The sequence below is a fragment of the Ursus maritimus genome, unplaced genomic scaffold (assembly GCF_017311325.1).
Source record: "Ursus maritimus isolate PB19 unplaced genomic scaffold, ASM1731132v1 scaffold_24, whole genome shotgun sequence".
Taxonomy (NCBI): domain Eukaryota; kingdom Metazoa; phylum Chordata; class Mammalia; order Carnivora; family Ursidae; genus Ursus; species Ursus maritimus.
In genome coordinates this window covers 36926919-36951852 of record NW_024424897.1, presented here as the reverse complement: position 1 = coordinate 36951852, position 24934 = coordinate 36926919, and the positions used below count along the sequence as shown (strand labels likewise).

At 37.2% G+C, this 24934-nt stretch overlaps 1 protein-coding gene across 1 annotated transcript in view; it reads right to left on the bottom strand.

The window, feature by feature from the left end:
• Positions 1-24914, bottom strand: part of CCT6B (chaperonin containing TCP1 subunit 6B) — a 26551-nt gene extending 1637 nt beyond the window's left edge. Inside the window, exons 1-12 of the mRNA XM_008695397.2 lie at positions 24749-24914; positions 23106-23169; positions 22417-22551; positions 18827-19000; positions 16750-16853; positions 12129-12239; positions 11635-11794; positions 9478-9560; positions 8799-8895; positions 8130-8277; positions 2879-3012; positions 505-607 (exon numbers count right to left, since the gene is read on the bottom strand). Of these exons, the coding sequence (XP_008693619.1) occupies positions 505-607; positions 2879-3012; positions 8130-8277; positions 8799-8895; positions 9478-9560; positions 11635-11794; positions 12129-12239; positions 16750-16853; positions 18827-19000; positions 22417-22551; positions 23106-23169; positions 24749-24885 (1450 nt within the window). The 5' untranslated portion in view covers positions 24886-24914. The remainder of the gene's footprint in view (positions 1-504; positions 608-2878; positions 3013-8129; positions 8278-8798; positions 8896-9477; positions 9561-11634; positions 11795-12128; positions 12240-16749; positions 16854-18826; positions 19001-22416; positions 22552-23105; positions 23170-24748) is intronic.
• Between the last annotated feature and the right edge of the window lie 20 nt (positions 24915-24934).

Below are 24934 nucleotides of genomic sequence, written 5' to 3'. Positions count from 1 at the left end.
TCTTTCCCCAGTTCCCCAACATGGCTACTTCCTTACTTCCTTTGATTTTTTTTCTATAGACATATTCTCAATGAGGTCTACCCTGCCCACCTTCTCTCTTTAAATTGCAACCCCCTCCCACCTCCCGCCTCATGCTAGCATTCACAGTCATCCTTATAGGGTTCTTTTATTTTTTCCATAGAATTTATTACTCCTTAAATACTAAGGGAACTTATTTATTAAGGTTATTATTTACTCCCTATCCTTCCCTGCTATAATATAAACTTAGAAAGGCAGGGGTTTTTGTCTCTTTAGTTCTTTGTGAATCTCAAGAGTCAAATAACAAGCACTCAAAAACTATTTCTTAAAAGAATAATTCTCTTAAGAAATTCAAAAGTAAATTAAAGGCAACCAAAATTTAAATACTGAAGTCACCCAAATCTCTACTCCCTTACTATAAGTTCTGGGTCACTGTAGTATAACCTCTTTCTTTACTGAGCAGCTAATTTTTCATCACTTTCTTACCTGTATCCAAATCTATGCCAACAGGTTGTTTTGATTCCGAATGTTCAGCCTGAACTTTTACTAGCGTTTCCTGCAGGTCAAAACCAGAATTCTGAGCAAGAACCTTTAAGAATAGAAATAATAAATATACGTGTGAAATATCTTCACATATACATTTGAATAGCAAATATAAAAAGTAAGTCTCTGCTCTCTAGTCTTGTGAAAACATATTCATAATACAGTAATTATCTCCTTTTGAAGAATTCCATTCTTAATCTAAATCAAATTATTATTTCATGTATCTAGCAGTTTTTATATTTACTTAAAGGTTTTCCCTATGTATATTTCACTAAATTCTAAGGATATTACAGTCCCTCATCCTCACCCCACTACATTAATTTCTCTCCTTGCAAAAGATTTCTTAAAAAATGGAAAGGGGGGGCGCCTGGGTGGCTCAGTCATTAAGCATCTGCCTTCGGCTCAGGGCGTGATCCCAGAGTGCTGGGATCGAGCCCCACATCGGGTTCCTCCACTGGGAGTCTGCTTCTTCCTCTCCCACTCCCCCTGCTTGTGTTCCCTCTCTCACTGGCTGTCTCTCTCTCTCTGTCAAAATAAATAGATAAAATCTTAAAAAAAAAAAAAATGGAAAGAGGGGCACCTGACTGGCTCAGTCAGAAGAGCATGTGACTTGATCTCAGGGTCATGAGTTCAAGCCCCACAATGGGTGTAGAGATTACCTAAATAAATAAAAACTTTCTTAAAAAATGGAAAATTAGGGTGCACCTGGGTAGCTCAGTCAGTTAAGCGTCTGCCTTTGGCTCAGGTCATGAACCCAGAGTCCTGGGTTCCTGGCATCTCAGGCTCCCTTAAGCAGAGAGCCTGTTTCTCCTTCTCCCTCTGCCCTTCCCCCATGCTTGTGCACTCATGCTTGTGCTCTCTCTCTCTCGTGCTCTCTCTCAAATAAATAAATAAAATCTTTATTAAATGGAAAATTAGTAGAATGGTATTATTTCTTCTCATCCCTTCAGCCACACATTTTCTAGCTTTTCCTAGGCACCTGCTAAAGGAACCCTACATATTTTCAGGATCTTCATATCCCTCATCAACATGAGGAGAGTCATGACCTGTGGCAACAGGATTGGAGATAACAGCACTTCAAACCAGGTTTATTTCTAAGTAGTACTAAACCAATAGCTGGTAAGTAAAATGGAACCACCACTGTATACCAGGCTTACCAGTTTGTGTCAACTACCGGATCATCACTTACTGACTTTGCTGTTGTGGGCAAAGAGAAAAATAGATATCCAATTCTCAAAGATTCTATGCATTATGAATAATTTTAAAGCAATTAACAAAGAGACTTTGCTAGCACTGTTCTTAATATTTTAATTCACAGTAGTAACATCTTTGACATGGTCTTCTGTGTTTCTAAGTGGTTCACAACCAGATTAAGGCAAAGGAAAAGGAATGGTAGTCTTCTGTCCTTCTGATGATACATGGAACATCTGGTTTCTCTCCCTTTCTAGGTATTAAAATGAAAATGACAAAAGCACACTTGTATTTGGCAGTGCTAAACAGCCTAAAGTTCTCACTTCACACAATTTAAAGTGATGATAATACTTTGGATACCACCACCAAGAGAAAAATCTACCCTAAAGACTAGTTAAATTTTAAGTTCTAGGGGTGTCTGGGTGGCTCAGTTGTTGAGCGTCTGCCTTCAGCTCCAGGCGTGATCCCAGCGTTCTGGGATCGAGCCCCACATCGGGCTCCTCTGCTGGGAGCCTGCTTCTTCCTCTCCCACTCCCCCTGCTTGTGTTCCCTCTCTCTCTGGCTGTCTCTCTCTCTGTCAAATAAATAAAATAAATAAAATCTTAAAAAAAAAATATTAAGTTCTAGGGGCGCCTGGGTGGCTCAGTCATTAAGCGTCTGCCTCCAGCTCAGGGCGTGATCCCGGCATTCTGGGATCGAGCCCCACATCGGGCTCCTCTGCTGGGAGCCTGCTTCTTCCTCTCCCACTCCCCCTGCTTATGTTCCCTCTCTCACTGGCTGTCTCTCTCTCTGTCAAATAAATAATTTAAAAAATTTAAGTTCTAAACGTTTTCATTATGATTAATCATGAACCATTTTTGAAGGAAATTTCCGGACTTCAACTTTTGGTGCTCAGAGATAAGCACAGGGGTAATTTAGTTATTTCATGAAACTCTGACAAGGATTCGGAGCTATTATACAAAAGTTATCATTCCCTGCTTTAGCTGTAACATATCTTAAACAAAACTGCATGGGAAAATGCAAATAAAAACTGTCTTTCTACTCTGATGTTAGATAATGTGGACAATTTATAATCCAACGCCCTTATGTCTAACCAGTTGTTCTTTGGCCATTAGGATAGTTGTACCTTAGGAATAATGAGCAGAGCATCAGCAAAAGCTTGGACTCCAAGACGAGCTCTTCCTTTTATACTAAGCTTATAATCAATAAGAGCTTCCGCTATTGCCACTTCAACGGCACCTGCTCCCGGAACCACACAGCCTATTGGAGGGAAGAGATTGTCAAGGCATGCCAGATAGAAACACCAGAGAAAAAAGCACTTAGCTATTCAAGTGTGTTTAATTATACCGCCAACACCTAAAATAGACCTAAATATATATGGAAATAAAGTAAGTTGCATAGTTCAGCCTTATGAAGCATCCTGAAGTTACACACCATTAAATAATTAGGCATGGTACAGACACTGGCTTCAAGCAGCTAATCTCATTGTTTGTAAGAGTAGACATTTCTTCCACCTTCATCTTATTCCTTTATGACTACATTTAACAGGTAGTTATTTATAATTTATAGGGATAGGAAACTAATTGTAGTATCTGATTTGAAAAAAACTTTAGGCCAAGATAATTTGGCCACCATTCTAGTATAGAATTCCTGGGATTTAATAGAGTATTTGTTTCCTGTACTGAAGCGAAACCCAAACTGCTACCTGAGGAAAAAATATAGGTGTTCTTATTATTCTAAGGTAAAAGCTCTGGTTAAAAACATCAATTTTCACAACAGGATATGACTTTTATACCTGCTGGTATGGTTCTTATAAAGTTTATGACTCTCCTTTGAATCAGCAAATTTGCTTTGGAATCACCCATCTTTAAAACAAAACAACACAAAAAGAATCTCTCCTTTATCCCACATCATTTTTTAATTACTTACCCCTTCCTCTGCTTCCCTGTACAACATAACTGTTCAAAAGAGTTGTCTATCCACAAGGTGACTGCATCCTCTCCTCCCATTCACATTTTTAAAAAGTTCCTTGTGATATAACATTTATGTTAATTATACCGGAATTAAAAAGTAATTCTAAAAAACTTTTTTAAGTTCTTTGTGAAATAGTGATTTTACACAGAAGAATATTTATATGTCTAATGTATAAAGAATAAATGTGCAAATAAATGTACTCATGTACCTCCCACCTTAAGAAACAGAAACCAGTAGCTGTGGAAACTTCCCTGATCCTATTCTGTGAAAACACATCAAAATTTGTGGGATGTTACTAAACCAATACCTAAAAAGAAACTTGTATCACTAAACACCTACATTAGAAAAGAAGAAACTTGTATCACTAAACACCTACATTAGAAAAGAAGCTTCCACCTTAAGAACTAGAAAAGAGCAAATGAAACCTAATGTAAACAGAAGAAAGAAAATAATAAAAATCAGAGTGGAAATCAATGAATATGAACAATGTCAAAAAAAAGAATAGTGGCAGAAATGAAAAAGGTAAATGTCACTATAGATTTCACAGACATTAAAAGTATAATAGTAAGGGAATATTATTAACAACTTCATGCTAATAAATTTGAAAACTTAGATCAGGGATTAGCAAACTTTCTGCAAAAGACCAAATATAAATATTTTAGGATCTGTGGGCCCTATCATCTCCTTTAAAACTATTCAACTCTGCCACCGTACCACAAAAAGAGCCACAGGCAATACATAAATGAATGGGTATAGCTGTATCCCATAAAACTTCATTTACCAAAAACAGGCAGCAAACAGGATTTAGCTCATGGCAGCAGTTTGATGATCTCAATAGATGAAACGGACAAATTTCTTGAAAGACACAAACTCAAAAAAAAAAAAAAAAAACACACACAACCTGAATAGCCCTGTATCTATTAAAAAGATTGATTATAGTTTAAATTTTTCCCATGAAGAAAACTACAGGCCCAGATGGCTTTACTGGTGAATTCTACGAAACATTTAAGAAAGAAGTAAAACCAATTCTACACAAGAATTCAACACTTTCAGAAAATTAAAGAGGAGAGAATGTTTTCTAACTCATTCTATGAGGTCAGCATTATTCTAACAGCAAAAAAGATAAAGGTGTTATAAGCAAAAAATATATAAATACCCCTTATGAATATAGATATAAAAATTCTTAATAGTATTTTAGCAAATCAAGTCCAACAATGTACAGAAAGGACAATACACATAGCAGCATTACTCACAATAGCCAAAAGGTGAAGAGATCTAAGTTTCCATCAATGGATAAATGGATAAATAACAGATGGTATACATATACAATGCAATTATTATTCAGCCTTAAAAAGCAAGGACATTCTGACATATGTCAGGACATGGATGAACCCTGAAGACATTATGCTAAGTGAAATAAGCCAGTCACAAAGGACAAATACTGGATGTTTCCACTCAAATGAGGTACATAGAACAGTCAAATTCATAGAGACAGTAAGTAGAATAGTGGTTTCCTGGAGCTGGGAGGAGAGGGGAATGGAGAGTTATCGTTTAATGGCTATCGAGTTTCAGTATTATAAGATGAAAAATGAGTATTGATGGATGATGGTGATGGTTTCACAACAATGTGAAAGAATGTAACTTATTGCCACTGAACTGTAACACTTAAAAATGATTAAAATAACAAATTATATATACATATCCACAAATTTAAAAAATAATTTAAAAACTATAATCTATTTTTAAAAAGGATAGGGGTGCCTGGGCGGCACAGTGGTTAAACGTCTGCCTTCGGCTCAGTGCGTGACCCCAGCGTTATGGGATCGAGCCCCACATCAGGCTCCTCTGCTATGAGCCTGCTTCTTCCTCTCCCACTCCCCCTGCTTGTGTTCCCTCTCTTGCTGGCTGTCTCTATCCTGTCGAATAAATAAAAAATAAGAAATAAAAAAAAATAAAAATAAATAAAAAGGATAATACATCATAAGTAAGTAGGGTTTATCCCAAGAATGTAAGGTTGGTTGAACATTTGAAAATCAATGTAATTTACCACATTAATAATCTAACAGAGAAGAAACATATAATCACCTCAATAGATCACTAGAAAAGCAATTGGCAAAATCCAACATCATTCGTGATAAAAACTCTCAGCAAGAGAAGAGAACTTCCTCAATCTGACAGAAGACTTCTAGAAAAATCATACATAATAGAGAAAAGCTGAATGTTTTCCCCTTAGGATCAGGAGCAAGGAAAGGATGCCCACTCTCACCATTTCCATTCAACAATATATTAAAGCTTCTAGCCCATGAAATAAAAGGAAAAAAGAAATAAAAGATATCCAGATTGGAAAGGAAGAAGTAAAATTGTCTTTATTAGCAGACAACATGACCATCTTTATCATTTATATAAGCAATTCAATGAAATCTATAAGAAAGCTACTAGAATAAGTGAGCTTAATAAGGCTGCAGAATTCAAGATCAATATACAAAAATCAACTTATTTCTATATCTTAATAACAATCAGAAATTGAAATTTTAAAAACATCATGTACAATAGGACCAAAATTCATGAACTATATAAATCTGAAAAAAGGTATGCCACTAAAAATCACAAAATATTGCTGAAGTAAAATATATATATATATATTAGTATATATATACATATATTGCTGAGATAGAATCAAGAAGGCTCAAATAAATAAATATACCATGACTCAATATTAAGATATCAATTATTCCCAGAATGTTCTACAGATTCAGCAAAATTCCAATCAAAATCTCAAGTCTTTTTGGTTGAAATTGACAAGCTGATTCTAAAATTCATTTGAAGAAGCGAACGATTTTAAATAACCAAAATAACTTGAAAAAGAACAAAATGGGAAGATTAACACTACTGATTTCAAGACTTATTATAAAGTCACAGTAATCAGGATAGTATATTAACGCTGAGATAGACAAACAGATCAATGGAACAGAATAAGAACCCAGAAAGAGAACAACACAAATACGGACAATTGATTTTCAATGAGAAGTTTCAGTGGCAACTCAACTCACTGGTAAAAGAAGAATCTTTTCAACAAATGTAGCCAGAACAATTTGATCAAAGAATAGTAAGGTATACCTTAGGTGTATACTTAAGAGTTGATTTGCTGGGTCATATAGTAACTCTGTAGTTTAACTTTGTAAGGAACTCCCTACTGTTTTCTAACAGTTCCCACCAGCAATGTTGGACTCCAATTTCTCCACATCCTTGCCAACATTTACTATCATCCAGCTTTTTTATTTATAGCCATCATAACAGTTGTGAAATGGTATCTCCTTATGGTTTTTTCATTTTCCTAACGACTAATTATGTTGAGCATCTTTTCATGTGCTTATTATTCTATTTTAAACATGTGTTTTTACTGCATTACCTACCCCAACTCCTTTTAGAAGGAACTTAGTTTATAAATTTTCAATAAATAATACATGCTAATATTCTTTTCTAATCTTTCTTAAAATTACACTGCACCTAAGGTAATGGAATGAGTTCTAAGCTGTAAAAGCCTTTTCATGGTTTTAAAAATAATTTTTTTTCCTCTTTTTTTTAAGATTTTATTTATTCATTTGACAGAGAGAGAGACAGCCAGCAAGAGAGGGAACACAAGCAGGGGGAGTGGGAGAGGAAGAAGCAGGCCCCCAGCGGAGAAGCCCAATATGCGGCTCGATCGCAGGACTCTGGAATCACACCCTGAGCCAAAGGCAGACACTCAACCACTCAGCCACCGAGGCGCCCCTCTTTTTTTCTTTTTTTTAAGTAGGCTCCACACCCAGCGTGGAGCCCAGCTTGGGCCTTAACTCACCACCCTGAGATTGAGACCTGAGCTGAGATCAAGAGTCAGAGCCACACAGGCACCCCAGTGGTTTTAAAAATAAATTTCTAAAAATAAAAAAGTGATACTATAGCATTAAATTAAGTGCTTTTTCATTTCATAAACAGAAGTTAATTCAAAGGGCAACATACTGGAGCACCTGGGTGGCTGTCAGTTAAGCATCTGACTTTGACTCGGGTCACGATCTCAGGGTCCTGGGATCAAGTCCCAAGTCAGGCTCCTTGTTCAGCTGGGAGTCTGCTTGTCCGTCTCCTTCTCCCTCTGTCCCTACCCCCACTTGTGCTCACACACTCTCTCTCAAAAAAATAAATAAAATCTTAAAAAAAAAAGCACAGCATACTTATTAAGAATATTCCAATGGAAAAATCTTCACAATCTAAACTACAAATTATCCAAAATGAAGTGACAGAATAGTAATCATTCATATCTTTTAAAATACTATCTATCTATCTATATATATATATATATATCATGATAGATTTATTACTACTTTAAAAATACATAAGGTTCATATCCGTCACAAAAAAGAGCCTACCATCTTCAATGGCATTTTTGATGGCACGAAGTCCATCCCTTATAGCGTCCTTGATTTGTGTGAGAGTATGCTTATTCGGTCCTTTAACCAACAAGGTGACAGAACGAGGGTTAACACAGGCCTCGATAAAAGTGAACTTTTCTTCACCCTAGAGGATAATCCAAGAAGATATAACTCTAATACTTAACGTTATTATGAAATGAAGACCCAGCTTATAATATTAGAATCCAATCTTCATGTGAATTTGTCTTATCAAACATAACTAAATATGCGTTAAAAGCAGTTAAGTTATATTTGAACTCTCAACAAACATTCGAATAAATAAATTGTAAAATCGGTCCTGTGGATTATTCAGACATCAAAAGGTAAAGCCTGAATTAAAAGACTTAGTATTAAAAAAAAAAAAAAAAAAGGTGGAGTGCCTGGGTGGCTCAGCCAGTTAAGCGTCTGCCTTCAGGTCAGGTCATGATCCCAGGGTCCTGGCATCAAGTTCCACAGCGGGCTCTCTGTTCAGCAGGGAGCCTACTTCACCCTCTCCCTCTGCCTGCCACTCACTGCTTGTGCTCTCTGTCAAATAAATAAATAAAATCTAAAAAAAATTAAACAAAACAAAATAACATAAAATAGGTTTACTCGTCACTTTATAACCACTGTCCCAGAGATACTCACTAATGTACACTCATGTACGAGACCAGCATATCCCAAGCAATCTACATTAAGGTCTTCAAGAGAATTCACAGCCATTCCACCACAAGCAAGAGAGAGTCTGAAATGACATATGTCATCATAGCTTTTGTTATAGAAAGCACTAAAGACTTAATTTCTTAACGGTGAAAAGATATCTAACACAGAAGACCGCATTGTTGCTGTGTTGTGTTGTTTTTAAAATCTGTTTTAAGAAGGGGCGCCTGGGTAGCTCAGTTGGTGAAGCAGCTGCCTTCAGCTCAGGTCATGATCCCCAGGTCCTGGCACTGAGTCCTACGTCGGGCTCCCTGCTCAACAGGGAGTCTGCTTTTCCCTCTGCCCCTCCCCACTGCTCATACTCTCTCTCTCTCTCTCAAATAAATAAATAAAATCTTTTTAAAAAAATACTCAGTGCTCTGCCCATTCACCCTTTTTAAAAAAATGTTTTAAGATAAAAACCTTCTTTGTACTTCAACAAAGTTCTGAGGTAGGTTAACAGTCTTGATTTTTGACACTTGCATTATTTATTGAAATTAAAAACAACATTTGGAATTTGTATGCTATTTTGCTCAGTGAAGTTTACATATAAGCTAAAAGGAATACCATGGGGTCATTTCAATTTAATCTGTTAAAAAACAGGATACATAATAATCTGCAAGCTTACCTTTCCATATTTCTTCTTTTTGCTCTGCGAAGAGCTACTATGCCATGTTTTGCAAGAGCATCTAAGGAAAATGGATCAATTCCCTAAAATCAAATTAGCATAAAAGTTATAAGCATATCTTAAGCCAGTAGTTCTCAAACTTTCTGCTCTCAGCACTGCTTCACATTCTTAAAAATTGTTAAGAACCCAAAAAGCTTTTGTTTATGTGAACTGTATCTATAGTATTTGTCATATTATAAATTAAAATTGAGAAATGTTTAAAATATTAATCTACTCAAAATAATAATAAACCCATTTTATGCTAAATAAATAACATCTTTAAGTGAAATTTACTATACTTTCCTAAACAAAAAAATATATAGCTTAAAGTAATGGCACTGTTTCACATTTTTGATATCTTTTTAATGTCTATCTTAATAGAAGACATCTAGATTCTCACATCTACTTCTGCATTCAATTTCGTGTGATATGTTGTTTGGGTTAAAGTATATTATGAAAACTTGGACTCACACAAATATATACTGGAAAACAGAGAAATATTTTAATAGCCTTTTCAGATAAATGTGGATATTCTTCTTTGACACTGTATCAAAACTGAATAAATGATAGTTTCTTAAAGGTTAGTGTCAATTTGAAATATGGAACCTATTAATAAACTTTTCCTAATCTTTCATATTAAAATCCATTTGTCTTACACTTTGAATGTATTATTTGCCCATGCATGACTTTATTAAATCATACATTTTTTAGTCATTTAGAAAACAGTGTTTCACTATGTTAAGCAGAGCTTCCAAATGTTGATACATTTCCTGGGTATATAGTATCAAAAATATCACATTTGCTAATATCACCACTAATATTATCAGAAAAGTCCTTTAAGTATTGGAAAGCAGTCAAGTTCACAGCAGCAGATACAAGTTTTCCAAAATTTTAGTTTTGGCTTGAAAGCTCAAAGTTACTGGCAACAAATACTGTCAGTTGTTTTCCTTGAAGTGACAGACCACTTCTTCCTTTTTGAGAAAAGCCTGCCAAATACCCATGTCAAAATAACCAGTTTTTCTGTCAGTTATTCTTTTTTTTTTTTTAAGTAAATCTCTCTGCCCAAAATGGGGCTTGCACTCACAACCCCAAGAAAAGAGTTGCATGCTCTACTGACTGATCCAGCCAGGCACCCCTGCCAGTTACTCTTTAAAGTAAAAATGGCATTCCACGAAAAAAGTGGCTAGTTCAGCTTGCAACTCAATTACACAAGAATTTTCCCTCAAGTCAACCATATTTTAAAAACTTTATTTATTTATTTTTTGAGAGAGAGTGATCGTGGGGGGGGGGGTTGCCGGGGGGGGTATACTGGGGGTGGGCAGAGGGAGAGGAATGAGAGAATCCCAAGCGGACTCCATGCTCAACTCAGTGCAGAGCCTGATACAGTGCTCAATCTCAAAACCGTGAGATCATGATCTGAGCCAAAACCAAGAATGGGACGCTTAACAAACTGAGCCACCCAAACACCCCCAAGACAACAATATTTTGATATGCAGATTTCACACTCTGTCACACAGAATTATAAGAGGATGCATATTTAATCAAAATTTAATTAATAAGTTTTACCACTTCAGGATATTCTCAAATTGGGGCGCACGGTGGCTCAGTCGGTTGGGTGTCTGACTCTTGAACTCAGCTCAGGTCATGACCTCATGGTCATGGGATTGAGCCCCATGTCGGGCTCTGCACTCAGTAGGGCATCTACTTGGGATTCTCCCTCTTCCCGCTCACACGCACACTCTCTCTCACTCTCTCTCAAATAAATAAATAAATCTTTTTAAAAAAGAGAGATTCTCAAATGAAACTGCCGTTCTGTTTTGTTTTTTAAACTGCAAGTGTGTGATAGTGTGACAATAAAGAATATAATGACTACTAGTACCGTGTGGCGTTACTGCTTTGATCCGTACTGAGGTATCAGCAGCTTTACCTAGCACTGCTTTTGCATGATCATTGCAAATGTGGACACAATGTCAAAGGCATTATTATTATTATGAAAATAATTCTAACTTCAAAGACTCCCTGAAATGGTCTTTGGGACTCCCAGGAATCCACAGACCACACTACAAGAAATGCTGAAAAATATTTACAAATAATTAAAATCTGAACTTTCTTTCTCACCTTTTGATTAATGACAACAAATCCTTTATTGGACTGAGCACAGACACTGTCTTTCAAGTCTATTATTTTTTGTACTCTATCTTCAATAAATTTTCTTTCAGCTTTTACCAATTTCTCTTTCTCTTCAGCAGTCTTATAAAAGAAACCAGAGCTCACCTCTCTAAAAGATTAATAAAAACAAGCTAGTAAAGGCGGAGGAAAAAAGAGGGAAAGGTAAGAGTTTACACTTAAAGTTTGGGAGGGAAGAAAGAGATTAAAAAACACTTTTAGGGAGCGCCTGGGTGGCTCTGTTGGTTAAGCACCCAACCCTTAATTTTGGCTCAGATCATGATCTCAGGGTCATGAGATCGAGCCCTGTGCCTGCTTAGGATTCATTCCGTCTCTCTCTCTCTCTCTGCCCCCTCCACCTCTCTTTCTCTAAATCAGTTAATCAAAATTAAAAACACTTTTAGAAAATATAATTTCAAAATTTACAAAGAATAACTGCCACATACGTTTTTTCATATTCCAGTGACACATTGCAAATAAGGATAAATGCATCTTCCACTCGCTTCTTCATATCTGGATGACGGGCACCATGATCCAAAACTAATCCTCTGATCAATCTATTAAAATATGTAATGTTTCTTAATCTGAATAATTGTTTCCTTGCACCAACTTTAAGCCTAACATATAATTAGTAAAATTGGAAAAGAAAATCTACTTTAACGCAGCGTGACTGTGAAGTCACAGTGAAAAGTCAACCCAGAATTATTCTCTAAATTATGTGGCTCAAACATATGACACAGCTGGTCAAGTAATGAAAGGTAGGCACACAATGAGTTTCTTAGAAACATTTGTTCAAAATAATTATATGGAACCAAAAATTGTTAACCTAAATGTCTAACAATAGGGCATTGTTCAGCAAATAAATGTCCCAATATTTGGTGGTCATGAAAACTATGTAATGACATGGAAGATATTTACAGAGGTAAGCTGATAAACACAGAACAACAAACCACCTATAAAGCATGAGTATAACTATTCTTTTAAAAAATAAGCACCTTGGTACTGACAAGAAAAAAATGAAAGGAACCTAGAGTAAACTTATGCTTGGGCGGTAGGAATACAGAGAATTTGGAGGGGTGGGAGACGGTTTTTTCCTGTTTTCCAAATTTTCTTTCAAGAGTAAATATTTTCATAACTTTTTAAACTTCATTTATACCCAGTTAGGGACTGGTATTTCTACTTCTGAATCTTTTATAACCAGTATTTGTTCTACATTAAAGTAAAGAAATTTTTAAAATAAACATGATTATAAGGAAGTTTTCGAATTTTTAACCTAATTACTGATTTTAATCTAACTACAAAATTTAATCTAATTACTCCAACTCCTAACCGAAAATGAAGATATTTAGGAAGAAACAAGCAAACGATATGTTCGGTATTCATCACTCTTCAAGTCTCCATTCTTTCCCCCTCTTGCTCTCAGCAAATGACCCTGCTGCTTTGAGAAGATACAAACACTGTCCCATCACTACCTCCACCAACCCACCTGCACTTGAGCCTGAACCGTGTACTCCTATGAATGAACTACCCATGCTCCTCTGCATACCCATAGCTCCTCCTACTCCCTTTCTCCTCTCTGCTCCAGCAATGCCCCCATTCCCCCAACTGCCATCAATTCCTCCTGCCTCCAGGAGCATTCACGTCAGGATACAGACTTGCCATGATAATTCCCCTTTAAACTAAGAATGCTTCTCCTTTAAGTCTTTTCCCATATCTAGCTACTGCCCCATTTCTCTGTTAACTTCCTTGGAGTGGTGTAAGCTTACATCCTCACTTCTTCCCTAACCCTTCCCTCTGGAGCCCACCTTCAGTCTGACTTTCATACCTACTCCTTTATTGAATCAGTTCGCATTAAAGCCACCAAAAACATTAAATGCTTTCCATATCTAACGGTCAATTTTCAATCCGCAACAATTTGCTCAAAGTTTCAGCAGCATATGATGTATTTGATTATTCTCCCCTTGAAACATTTCCCTCTCTTAGCTTCTGGAACACTGGCTTCTCTTGGTTTTCCTCCTACCAGTGACCACTCCTTCTCAGGCTCCTGTGTTGAATCCTCATCGTCTTCTCAATTTCTAAACATCAGAGCTTCCAGCATTCAACCTTAAACCTCCTCTTCTATCTATATTCACTTCCCAGATGGTCTCATTACCTCTCACAGGCTTTAAGTCACCTACACACAGATAACTCCCAAATATATTTCCAGATCAGACCTCTGTTCTAAACTCCAGACACACCTCTCCAACTCCCTAATCAACATCTCCACATGGATGCCTAATAGGCATCTAAAACATAACATTTCCCAAACTAAACTCTTGATTTATTTCCCCAAATCTTTTCCTCCCAGTCTTTTCCATCCCAAGAAATGGTACTTCCCCTTTTCCAGCTGCTCCATGCAAAAACCCAGGAGATATCCTTCACTCTTTATCTGTCACATTATATGTTGAACCATCAACAGATCCTGTTGCTCCTTCTTCTAAGTATACCCTGATCTAAACTGTTTTCATCCCTCAGCTGAATTACAACAGATTCTTGACTGGCCTCCTGCTTCTCTCTTGCACTGGGAGGTGCCCTGCTCCATGGTGCATTCTCTCCACAACAACCAAAGAGATCCTTCTGAAATATAAATCAAGAACTGCTTTGCCCTCAGCAATGGCAGACTATTTGGGACCAAAGCCTACCACCAAAAGCAACTAAAAATTCTGGGCTAAAAACAAAAACGCTGGGGCACCTGGGTGGCTCTGTCAGTTAAGCATCCAACTCCAGATTTCAGCTCAGGTCATAATCTCAGGGTTGTGAGATTGAGCCCTGCATCAGGCTCCATGCTGGGCGTGGAGCCTGCTTAACATCTTCTTTCTCCCTCTGATCCAACCCTCACTGGCTCGTGCATGCACACACGCTCACTCTCTCTAAAAAAAAAAATATTAAAGAGCTATAAAACAGTAAAGAAAATGAACTCCAAGGGATAAGAAAAGAACTGCAGGCATTCTTATTCTAAAGTCATTAAATAATTCAGGAAAATTTGAACTTTGTTTTCAACAACCTCACAATGAGAAGGGGACAGAATTAAAAGCTCGGGGCTCATCCAAGGTAGAGGGTCTAATAGGAGACACTTTTCCCATTAAATAGGAACCCCAAAGGGGTACATACTCAGGGTATAAACCAGAAGGATGAACTAGAAGCAAGCAGCCCTTATATCAACCAGCAGTTAGAGTTAACTGGATAGGAGCGCCTAGCTCAGTTGGTTAAGCAGCCGACTCTTGATTTCCACTCAGGTCATGATCTCAGGGTTCTGGGATCGAGCCCTGCATCAGGCTCCACACTCAGCAGGCAGTCTGCTTAAGGATTCTGTCTCTCCCTCTCCCTTTGCCCCTCCTCCCACTCACATGTGTGCGCGCTCTCTCTCTCTCTCTAAAATAAATAAATTTTTAGAAAAAAAAAGAATTAGCTGGATATTAAAAACAAAAACAAACAAACAAACAAAGCCCTCAAGCTGTGGATTTAATTTAAGGCATTTCCTGGGGTACCTGGGTGGCTCAGTTGACTAAGCGCCTAGACTCTTCCCCCTCAGCTCAGATCTTGATCTCAGTGCCGTGAGCTCAAGCCCCATATTGGGTTCCATGCTGGGCATGGAGACAACTTAAAAAAATAAAAATAAAAAATAAAATATTCCCTGGGATCCTTGTAGCAGCAAATTCAAAGTCTCCGTGCAAAAATGGACCTTCATCCTAGGTCTCAAATTATTTCTACAAATACTTTTTTCAAACACATTGAATGGCACATATAGAAACAAAACACGGTTAGGGAGAACCAGCAAAATATAATAAACACCAGAAACAGACAAGCCAAAACTTCAAATACTATAATTATCAGATATGACTATATGTTTAAAAACATGTAAGGCTGGGACGCCTGGGTGGCACAGCGGTTAATCGTCTGCCTTCGGCTCAGGGCGTGATCCCGGCGTTGTGGGATCGAGCCCCACATCAGGCTCTTCCACTATGAGCCTGCTTCTTCCTCTCCCACTCCCCCTGCTTGTGTTCCCTCTCTCGCTGGCTGTATCTATCTCTGTCGAATAAATAAATAAAATCTTTAAAAAAAAACAAACACATGTAAGGCAGGTTTATAAAGATCTGCAGGGAACAGGACACCATAAAAAGTGCCATGGCAGATTTAAGAAAAACCAAATAAAACTTCAAGAAATAGGTAAATAAAGATGCCCACAAGCACACACATATATGTTAAAATAAATAAGAATGTATTTTCAAATGAAATAATGATATCTGGATTGGCTTCAAAATAATCCAGGTTTGGGGCAAGGAGGAGGGAGGAAAAAGGAGTATATAAGGAAATAAAAGGAAAAATAAGATAAGCCAAATGTTGAAAATTGATAAAGATGAGTGACAGGTACATAGGAGTTCACTATTCTTTTCTCTCTACTTTTACATATGTTTAGAATTTTCCACAATAGAAAGTTTAAAATTCATTAAGTCCAAAATCAACAAGATGCTACATACTCTGAGGACATACATATTCAGACAATTGTCTGGCTTTCTTTCCTCTCCAACTTCATCTCCTACTCCTCTTTCCTCTTCCTGTGCTCCAGGCACTCTGGAACACCCCAGCACACTTGTGCCTCAGGGCCTTTTCAACCATTATTCCTTAGCTTAGAACACTCTTCCTCCAGATATGCACACAGCTAGCTCCCTTACTTCTTCAGCCACCTCCTTAGCTCTCTAGTTTAGTTTACTATTATAAGGACCTTCCCTGAACATTCTAAAATCACACACATGCTCTCACATAGTCACTATCTTCTTCAAGTTTTTATTATCACTATGTATTTATTACCTCCCTCAACTAGAAACAAAATCTTCTTGGAGAAAGAAATTCTGTTTTGTTTACTCTTCATCCCTAGCACCCAAAATAATGACTGGCTCAGGTTAAGTATTCAATTAATATATGTTGAATTAATAGACTGATGTTAAATAAAAGGAAATTAATGAAAAAACATCTGAACTAAACCAAATATCCTAGAATCTATGTATTGTCAAAGTTTATGTAATTTACTTTGTATCTGTTTCTGATTTATGCTTCATCTCCATGATTTCTACCATGAAGAGATCAATAGGATAACCCGGTCTTCTAATAGCCAAAACAGAATCCACAACAGCCTGAAAGAGAAGCAAATGAGAACAGTAAATTATTGGTCTACTTAAAGAAACCACTGGCCCAAGTAATCACCAGACTAAGCAGATAAAGGGCTTCAGGCCTCAAAATACAGGGCAAGGCCAACAAGGGTCACTTCATCATGGACACCAGTAATAACCAATGCCAATGGATACCTTAGAACCTAAAGGAACTTCAGAGATCATCAGGCCCAAATCCTTCATTTCACAGATAAGTAAACTCTGATAAAATTTTAAGAAGTTACAGTCTTAGAAGCACCTGGGTGGCTCAGTTGGTAAAGCATCCAACTCTTGATTTTAGCACAGGTCATGATCTCAAGGTGTTGGAATCGAACCCCACATCAGGCTCTGCACTGGACTTGGAGCCTGCTTGGAATTCTCTCTTCCTCTCCCTCTGCTCCCCCCACCCCCACTAGCTCACACTCTGTCTGAAGAAGAGGAAGGAGGCGGGGGGAGGAGGAGGAGAAGGAGCAGGAGGAGAAGTAGTAGTAGCAGTAATAGTAGTAGTAGTACTAGTAGTAGTTGTTTTTGCTACAGTCTTAAAACAAAGTCTAAAAGACAGTAGCAGAGCCAGGACTAGAATTCAGTTCTCAACTGCCCAGCTACTACTCTTTCTACTATCAATACTACTCAAACTTTTCCACCAAAGAACGTATTAATGGAAAAGAAGGAAATGTATTATAAGGTAAGAGTTAAAATTTGCTGGTTATACCAACATGAAATTTCTTAAGTTTTGTGTTTTATCATGAAGTTTCCACATCATGCCATAATACACGTGTTTGTTTTAATGTGCAAGTAACGCCTTTCCCCAAAATTGCAAAGTAAAACTGACACTCTAGAAAGACATGTCTCACATATTCTGCCACCTATCCCCAGGGATATATAATTTGAGAAGCATGGTACAATACATCCTATTGCTTAGCTCAGAAAGCAATATGAAAACAACTAATTACAGAAATTAAGTGCTACAGTATAACCATCCTAAAATGTAAATAAAGCAAAAAACTATACCTTAGAAAACTTTATCTGAGATAACATGATATTGGGGTTTGGAGCCTAATAGGAACTAATGACAAAAACTATTGGATAATGAGAATATCAGTGTTTCTAGAACTCCAAGAGAATGGAGGCCTTAACCAGATAATGTGAAGATTCTGGGTCACCTGATATATGTACTCCAACAGGAGAAAATATTGCAGTCTTTATTTGAACTCTGTTGAGCAAGAAATTGTCTGATCTTAATCTGATTTGCCAAGTAGGTTTTTCTAGCGGTAAGGGGAATCGACCAGAAACAACTCGGGTGTTCCAGCCCATTTGTCATTTATATCTCCCGAAGTAAATTAGCAAGAGAGCATTCTGATTTATATGTCAATGTCTTGTGATTTTGGTTATAAATTCATCATTCCTGATAAACCAATATATTCAAGTTTTGAAAAATATAAAGCTGAGGAATAATGGTGATATCAAACTACAGCCACCTGATAAAAGCCTTCTCAAAATATCCAGTCTTGTCCTTATATTACATACATTTTACCTTTAGAAATAAACAAAACAAATATGCATTTGCCAGATGTAAATATTATCTATCAGATTAATCATGCTTCATTAAAGTGGTAAGCTTAACCACTTCCCTGTGTGTCACCTCGCATAACTATGGACTTCTAACACCAGCACATCACCCCAATGGCATCCACAAGAGATGACCCACAGGCAGCCAAGCCCCTCCTCTAACTTTCACAGTAACTTAAAAGCAGGTTTAATATGACACTTTTGAAAAACATATACTGCTCTGACCAATCAAGTCTAGTCTCTAAATAAGTCTATAAATATTTGTCTTCCATATTTTATTTCACATACAAAACCACCACATGCAGTGGTTGATTATCTTATAGAAAAAAGAAAAATATCATCATGCATTAGTCTATACTCATTCTGAATACAAAAGTTCAGTCACATACCTCTATTAACACATCAGCCAATTCAGCATGAACTTTAGTTTGTAGAGATGTTCTAGCCACATCTAAGAGGATTTCTCTTTTCATCTCTTTGTTAATTTTAACTTCTTCCAAAACTTCAAGTGCTTTTATCTTTGCAGCTTCAAATCCTTCAGCTATTATTCTAGGGTGCAGGCCCTATGACATCAACATAAAACTAAAAATTATAAAGTAAAAGGAACCACCTTCTCCTATTAACAGGTATATCCAGAAAAAGTAATATTACCCACATCAATGCCACTAAATATGTGTATGTATATAACTTATAAAAGTAACTTTTCAGTGCTTCATATTTAAAACAATCTCAAACTTACAGAAAAATTTTAGGTCCAGTACAAAAAACTATAATAGTCCTCCTTATTTCCAAGAATTATGACACACTGTCATGTGGTACCCTTCTGAATGGGCACAAAAGAAAAGACTCTTTTTAATGCAGAGGAAAAGAATGAACACTGATTTGGAGAAAAATACAGACAGACACCACCTTCACCAAATGTTAACATAACAGTAATGGGACAAACAGGCATCATGTGCCTCCTGATACAATGCATTAAGAACACTAAAGCACTTCTATGGTATTCGTGCCAAAAGTTCATAACCTGAGTCTAATTATGATAAAATAGTCAAATCCAAATTAAGTACTCTCTACAAAATAATTGGCCTATACTCTAAAAGTAGCAATATCATAAAACACCAAAGACAGTTCAAGATTATTCCAATTCAAAGGAGACTAAAGGGATATGACAACTGAATGCAATGGATGAGCCTAGATTTTTTTTCTGCTATAAAGAACACTGTTGGGAAAAATTATAAAACTGGAATAAAATCTGTAGGTTATACTACTATAACAATGTGTCAATGTTAATATTAATTCCTGGTTTTTTAAAGATTTTATTTATTTATTTGACAGAGAGAGAGACAGCCAGTGAGAGAGGGAACACAAGCAGGGGGAGTGGGAGAGGAAGAGGCAGGCTCCCAGCGAAGGAGCCCAATGTGGGGCTCGATCCCAGAACACCAGGATCACGCCCTGAGCCAAAGGCAGACGCTTAATGGCTGAGCCACCCAGGCGCCCCTAATTCCTGTTTTTGATCACTATTCTGTGATTACATAAGAGAATATCCTGGTTTTAAGAAATATACACTAAAATATTTAGAAGATCACGTCTGCAACTTACATTATTTAGAAAAAAATATGTACATACATATATATACATACACCATATATATGCATATGTCTGAGAGAGAAATGTTATTCTTTGGACTATTCCTGAAACTTTTCTTTAGGTCTGACATTATAACAAAATGATTTTTTTAAAAATATTGTTTATCCTGGAAAAAATACATAAACTTATTGAAAACTGGAACTGGGTCTAATTTATTCCCCTTGGGGGATAAATTACATTCTTTTACATCAGTCCTACAACAATTTTTTAAAGTTAACATTTAAAAAAATAAATAAAGTTAACATTTATTGAGCATTTGTGCCAGGTACTAATCTAAAAGGCTTTACATGTATTATTTAATTCATCCTCTCAACACTATGAAGTGGGTATTATTTCTGTTTCACAGATGAGGAAATGGAGATTTATAGGGATAATGTAATTTGCCTTAGATTACCAGGATAGTAAGAGGTGGAACCAGGATTTAAACCTGCAAAGCCTGACTCTAGAGCCTGTGTTATGAACCATTTTCAAAACGTGGTCTCAGTCTAGGATCTCACGACTTGTCATCTGGACTACTATGATCTCCCAGTCTTGACTCCCTTAAAACTGTCACCCAAATTTTTAAAATCCCAATCTGACCATATCAGTAATTAATACATTAACGTGAACGTTCTTCTTGGTTAGCATACTACATGCCCTCTGTGATCTAGCTCCCACCTACTTCTCCAGGCTTTCATTACTGTCCACATCACTTTATTATTTTTAAAGATGTTATTTATGTATTTATTTATTTGTTTGTTTGTTTGTTTGTTTATTTATGTGAGAGAGCGCACACATGAGTATGGGAGAGGGGCAGAGAGAGAGGGAGAGGCAGACGCCCCGCTGAGCAGGGAGCCCAATGACCAACTGAGCCACCCAGGCGCCCCTGTCCACATCACTTTAAACTTTGCCAACACCAAAATGCTTGTAGCTTTACACACATACCACGTTGCTTCTCTTCTCTGTGCCTCTGCTCGTGTTGTTCCTTCTGCCTGGAATGTCGTTCTCCTTACCCCTCACTCTTTCCTCTGGCTCACTCCCTCTCATCCTGAAGATTTAACCCAGGTCTTACTTCCTCCAGAAAGTGCTTTGTAATTCAGTCTACTTTAGGATATCCCTCCCTCCTCAGTATTTCTATCATATATTGTGCCTAGCTCTATCACTATACTGCCACAGTTTCATTATTATGTCAGTGTCTGTCAGCATCTACCTTTTCCCAAACTTTTTTCTCCCTAACAAAACCCTAATTTTGTTTAGGTTATCTCTTCCTCCAGTCTTCAGAGGAAGCTACCCTCTCTAGCTAACTCAAAGGGTGGATCCTTATTAGATTAAGTCAATTCCCCAAAAACCTGTTATTGATTTAGGATGGACACAGATCAAAGTTGGCTCAATCGTATTGTAAAGAAGAAATTTTATTCCATAATTGGGCAAATGGTTCTCTCTTGCACGTCCCTCCTGAGTGTTACTAAAGGAAGCAGGTATTCCTAATTCCCTCTGACAGTCATATAATCAGGATGGAAATAAGCCTTACCACGAAAAAGCACTATAAACGGAGGCGCTAAGAGACAGAAAGAACCAGGGTACTTGATAACTAATAGAATTTTTTAATCAACCAAACTTGGATGTTCTGTCGTGGGAGATAATTTATTGTTTAAATGATTTTTAGTCAAATTTCTACTGCTACAGCCAAAAGAATCCTAAATGAGGTACGTTGCAGGTACTGAATCATTAGACAATTCCCAATACTAAATGAAACGCAAAGAAGTAATAATTCTAGCACTTTGAGCAAGTAATGCTTTGCTGAAATGGTCCTTGAAAGAAAGGAAACATTCAAATACTTAATCAAAGAAGACAGATAAGTAATGCCAAGAAAAGAATACAGATTCAACAAAGGCACTTAGGTAGAAACGTATACAGTGATTTCAGAGGCTAATGAGCAGCGTGGAGGAGTTTCACTAGAGTAGATAATTTATAAGGAAAATAAAACTAGAAAGATAGGTAAATACACGGTGTGAAAAACCTTCAATTATTTTTCTCCAGTTATTTTTTTAAAAGGTGCATAATTTGGTTTCAACTTTATCCGTGATGTTTTCTTTTTTTGGCCATTATTCAGGGGTAGATGGCTAATTTTTTACCTTCTTATATACCTTAAATATTTCTTTTAAAAAAGTGGGATATAATTCCAATGAAAGGCATTATTTTGGCAAAAAAGTTCGTGATTATTTCTAATTGTCCAAAAGTATCTTGATAAAAATTATTTTTGCCCTCTAAAATTAAACCATTTTACTAGTGAAAACAACAATTTCCCAAAGTAAAGTATCACATGAATGTGAATTCTGTAAAACGCGAATACCTCAGAAACATAATGATCAGCTTGTTTTAGTAACTCTCCAATAATTAGAACATTGGAAGTAGTACCATCTCCTGTAATGTCATCCTGGGCTGTTGCTACTTTTGCTATCAGGGAAGCTGTTGGGTGTTGAATTTGCTGGAAAAAGTAAGCAACAGATTAAAAAAGAGAATGAGATTTAAAAAAAAATAGCCCAATGAAAACAAGATAACCTAAGGGCCAAGAATAAAATTAAGAAATAAGCTTCATTCTACAAGTTCACAAATTCTTATTATCGATACTTAATAAATGTCAATACCAAATTTTTTCAATTGAGAACTAATGAGGTTTGAACATTTTGTAAGAGTCTTTGCTTTGGAATACAATGACATTTCCAAAATAAGATCAAATCCTTCAGTCTCTAAGATGAATATATTTACTAAAATTGCAAAGGATATTTTTTATATTTTCATATTACAAACAACATAATTCAGTGCTTTTAAAAGATGTAACAAATTTGGAAGTATCCCTACGTTATTACTCGGACTCTATAAAGATTTGAAAACAATCAAAATCATCTTTTATTAAGGTCTAACCCAACAAGTGTAACTCATGACTGCAGTATTTAACTGATAGCCTTGGTTTAAAGATATACAATCTGTACTATGTTCTAGGCTTATTAAGATTTATTAAAGTCAGCAGCATCAGCTCACCATCTCATGGAGCAGCACATTGCCATCTTTGGTGAGTTTGATGTCACCTGTACCAGAAACAAGCCTGTTCAGAAAACAGTGATATTATTAACCTCATATGGCAACAGTCAAGCAAGACATTTTCAGTTCTTGCCACTCACTATCCTTAATATAAGGAACTGAGCTTCAAAACTTCCAAGTGCCATGGGGCAATACCATGGTAATCACCACCATGTGCAGCCTACAGATTCACTTCTTCCCATATGGACTGCTATGATGATTTCATTCCAAATGGAGCATTTACAAGTTTAAGAGAAATTGATGAGTTATGAGCATAAGTTTGGTCAAAGGATACTTGGAAGTCTACAAAACTATAAATTTCCTGCAGGTTTTTTATTTTGGTAGTATGTACCATTCATTCACTCAAATTAAGTTTTTTCCCTCATCCCTCATATTTATTAGATCGTCAAGTTCTTTTAATTCTACAACCTAAATCCCTAAGTATTTCTTTAATCCACCCCCTCCACTCCATGTCCACTGTCATCAATATCTCTAGCCTGGACTACTTAGACAGCATCCTGGTATCTCTGAATTTGAATCTACCCCCCCCCCACTATATTTATTTCTAAAAAGTAATGAGACTCAGTCAGCTCCCTGATCAAAAATCTTTCAATGAATTTTACATTCTCCATCACCTTCAAGGTAAAATCTGGACTATTTAGCAATGATGTAGTTCACCTTTCCCAATCCAGCTTATGTCTATTTTTCCTGCCACAGCTACCAAATGAGATCTTGTGGGAAAATCTTGTGGCTCCCTTAATACATCATGTTTGTTTTCATTTCTGTTGGGTTTACACCAATGGGCTTTCTTGTTCCTGAAGTTACTAGAAGGCCTTTACTCCCTTCTCCAACTGGTGAACTCTAACTTATCTTTCAAGATTCTAATCAAAAATCTGTCATCTGAGAGGTTTCTCCTCCCTACTCCTATCAGCAATTAGTCCCTTTCCTCAATATAATAATTTTGTATTTTTTTTTCTGTTTCCAGCATCCAGTTAGTATCGAAAAGCTCTCTTTTACCGTTAATATTAATTTTGCTCATTCTCCTTAGAATGTATTTCTTCTCTTAAACATTTTAGCCCTCTTTTCCTCACTCTTCTAAAGAAAATGGTGGTGCTAAGTAAATATATGCTGAAAGGGTGAATAGATAGGAAGAAGTGTAGGCACAGAGCGTTCAAGTAACTTGCCTAAGGACGCACAGTTAGAAGGGAACTTGGGAGTTGAACCCATGCCTGTTGGGCTCCAAGGCCTGTGTGCCCGCACCACTACAACACACTGCCAAACAAAACCCGAACTAAGGGCATACAGTCTCAAAGAACAGGGGAGTTAAATGGCTTATGCTTCTGAAGAGACACCACATGAACTGACTTTCAATTGCACACGAACGCTAACGAAAGTGGGGCAGTGGGGGTGTCACAGCTTCACTCGGGGCCCTTTCCTCGGGAGGCTGTCCTCCCGCCTCAGGCCAGGGGTGACCTCCGGGCAGGAATGAGAACGAGAATATCCCGTCGCTCCAGGCTCTTCGCGGAACGTCTGCCTCACAGCGCTCCACGACACCCAACAAACCCCCGGCCCTAACCGTCGCTCCAACCGCCGGGCCCTCTCACATTTTCATGGTGCCCTTAGGCCCCAAATTGGTACGCAGCACATCCTGCAGCCCTCGGGCGGCGCATATATTGACAGCCAAGGCCGCCTGGGCCCGCGCCACCTCAGCCTTGGAGTTTATTGCCTTGATCGCAGCCATAGCCTCACTGCGTGCGCGACCCGGCAGCTAAAAACAGCTTCAAAGCGGA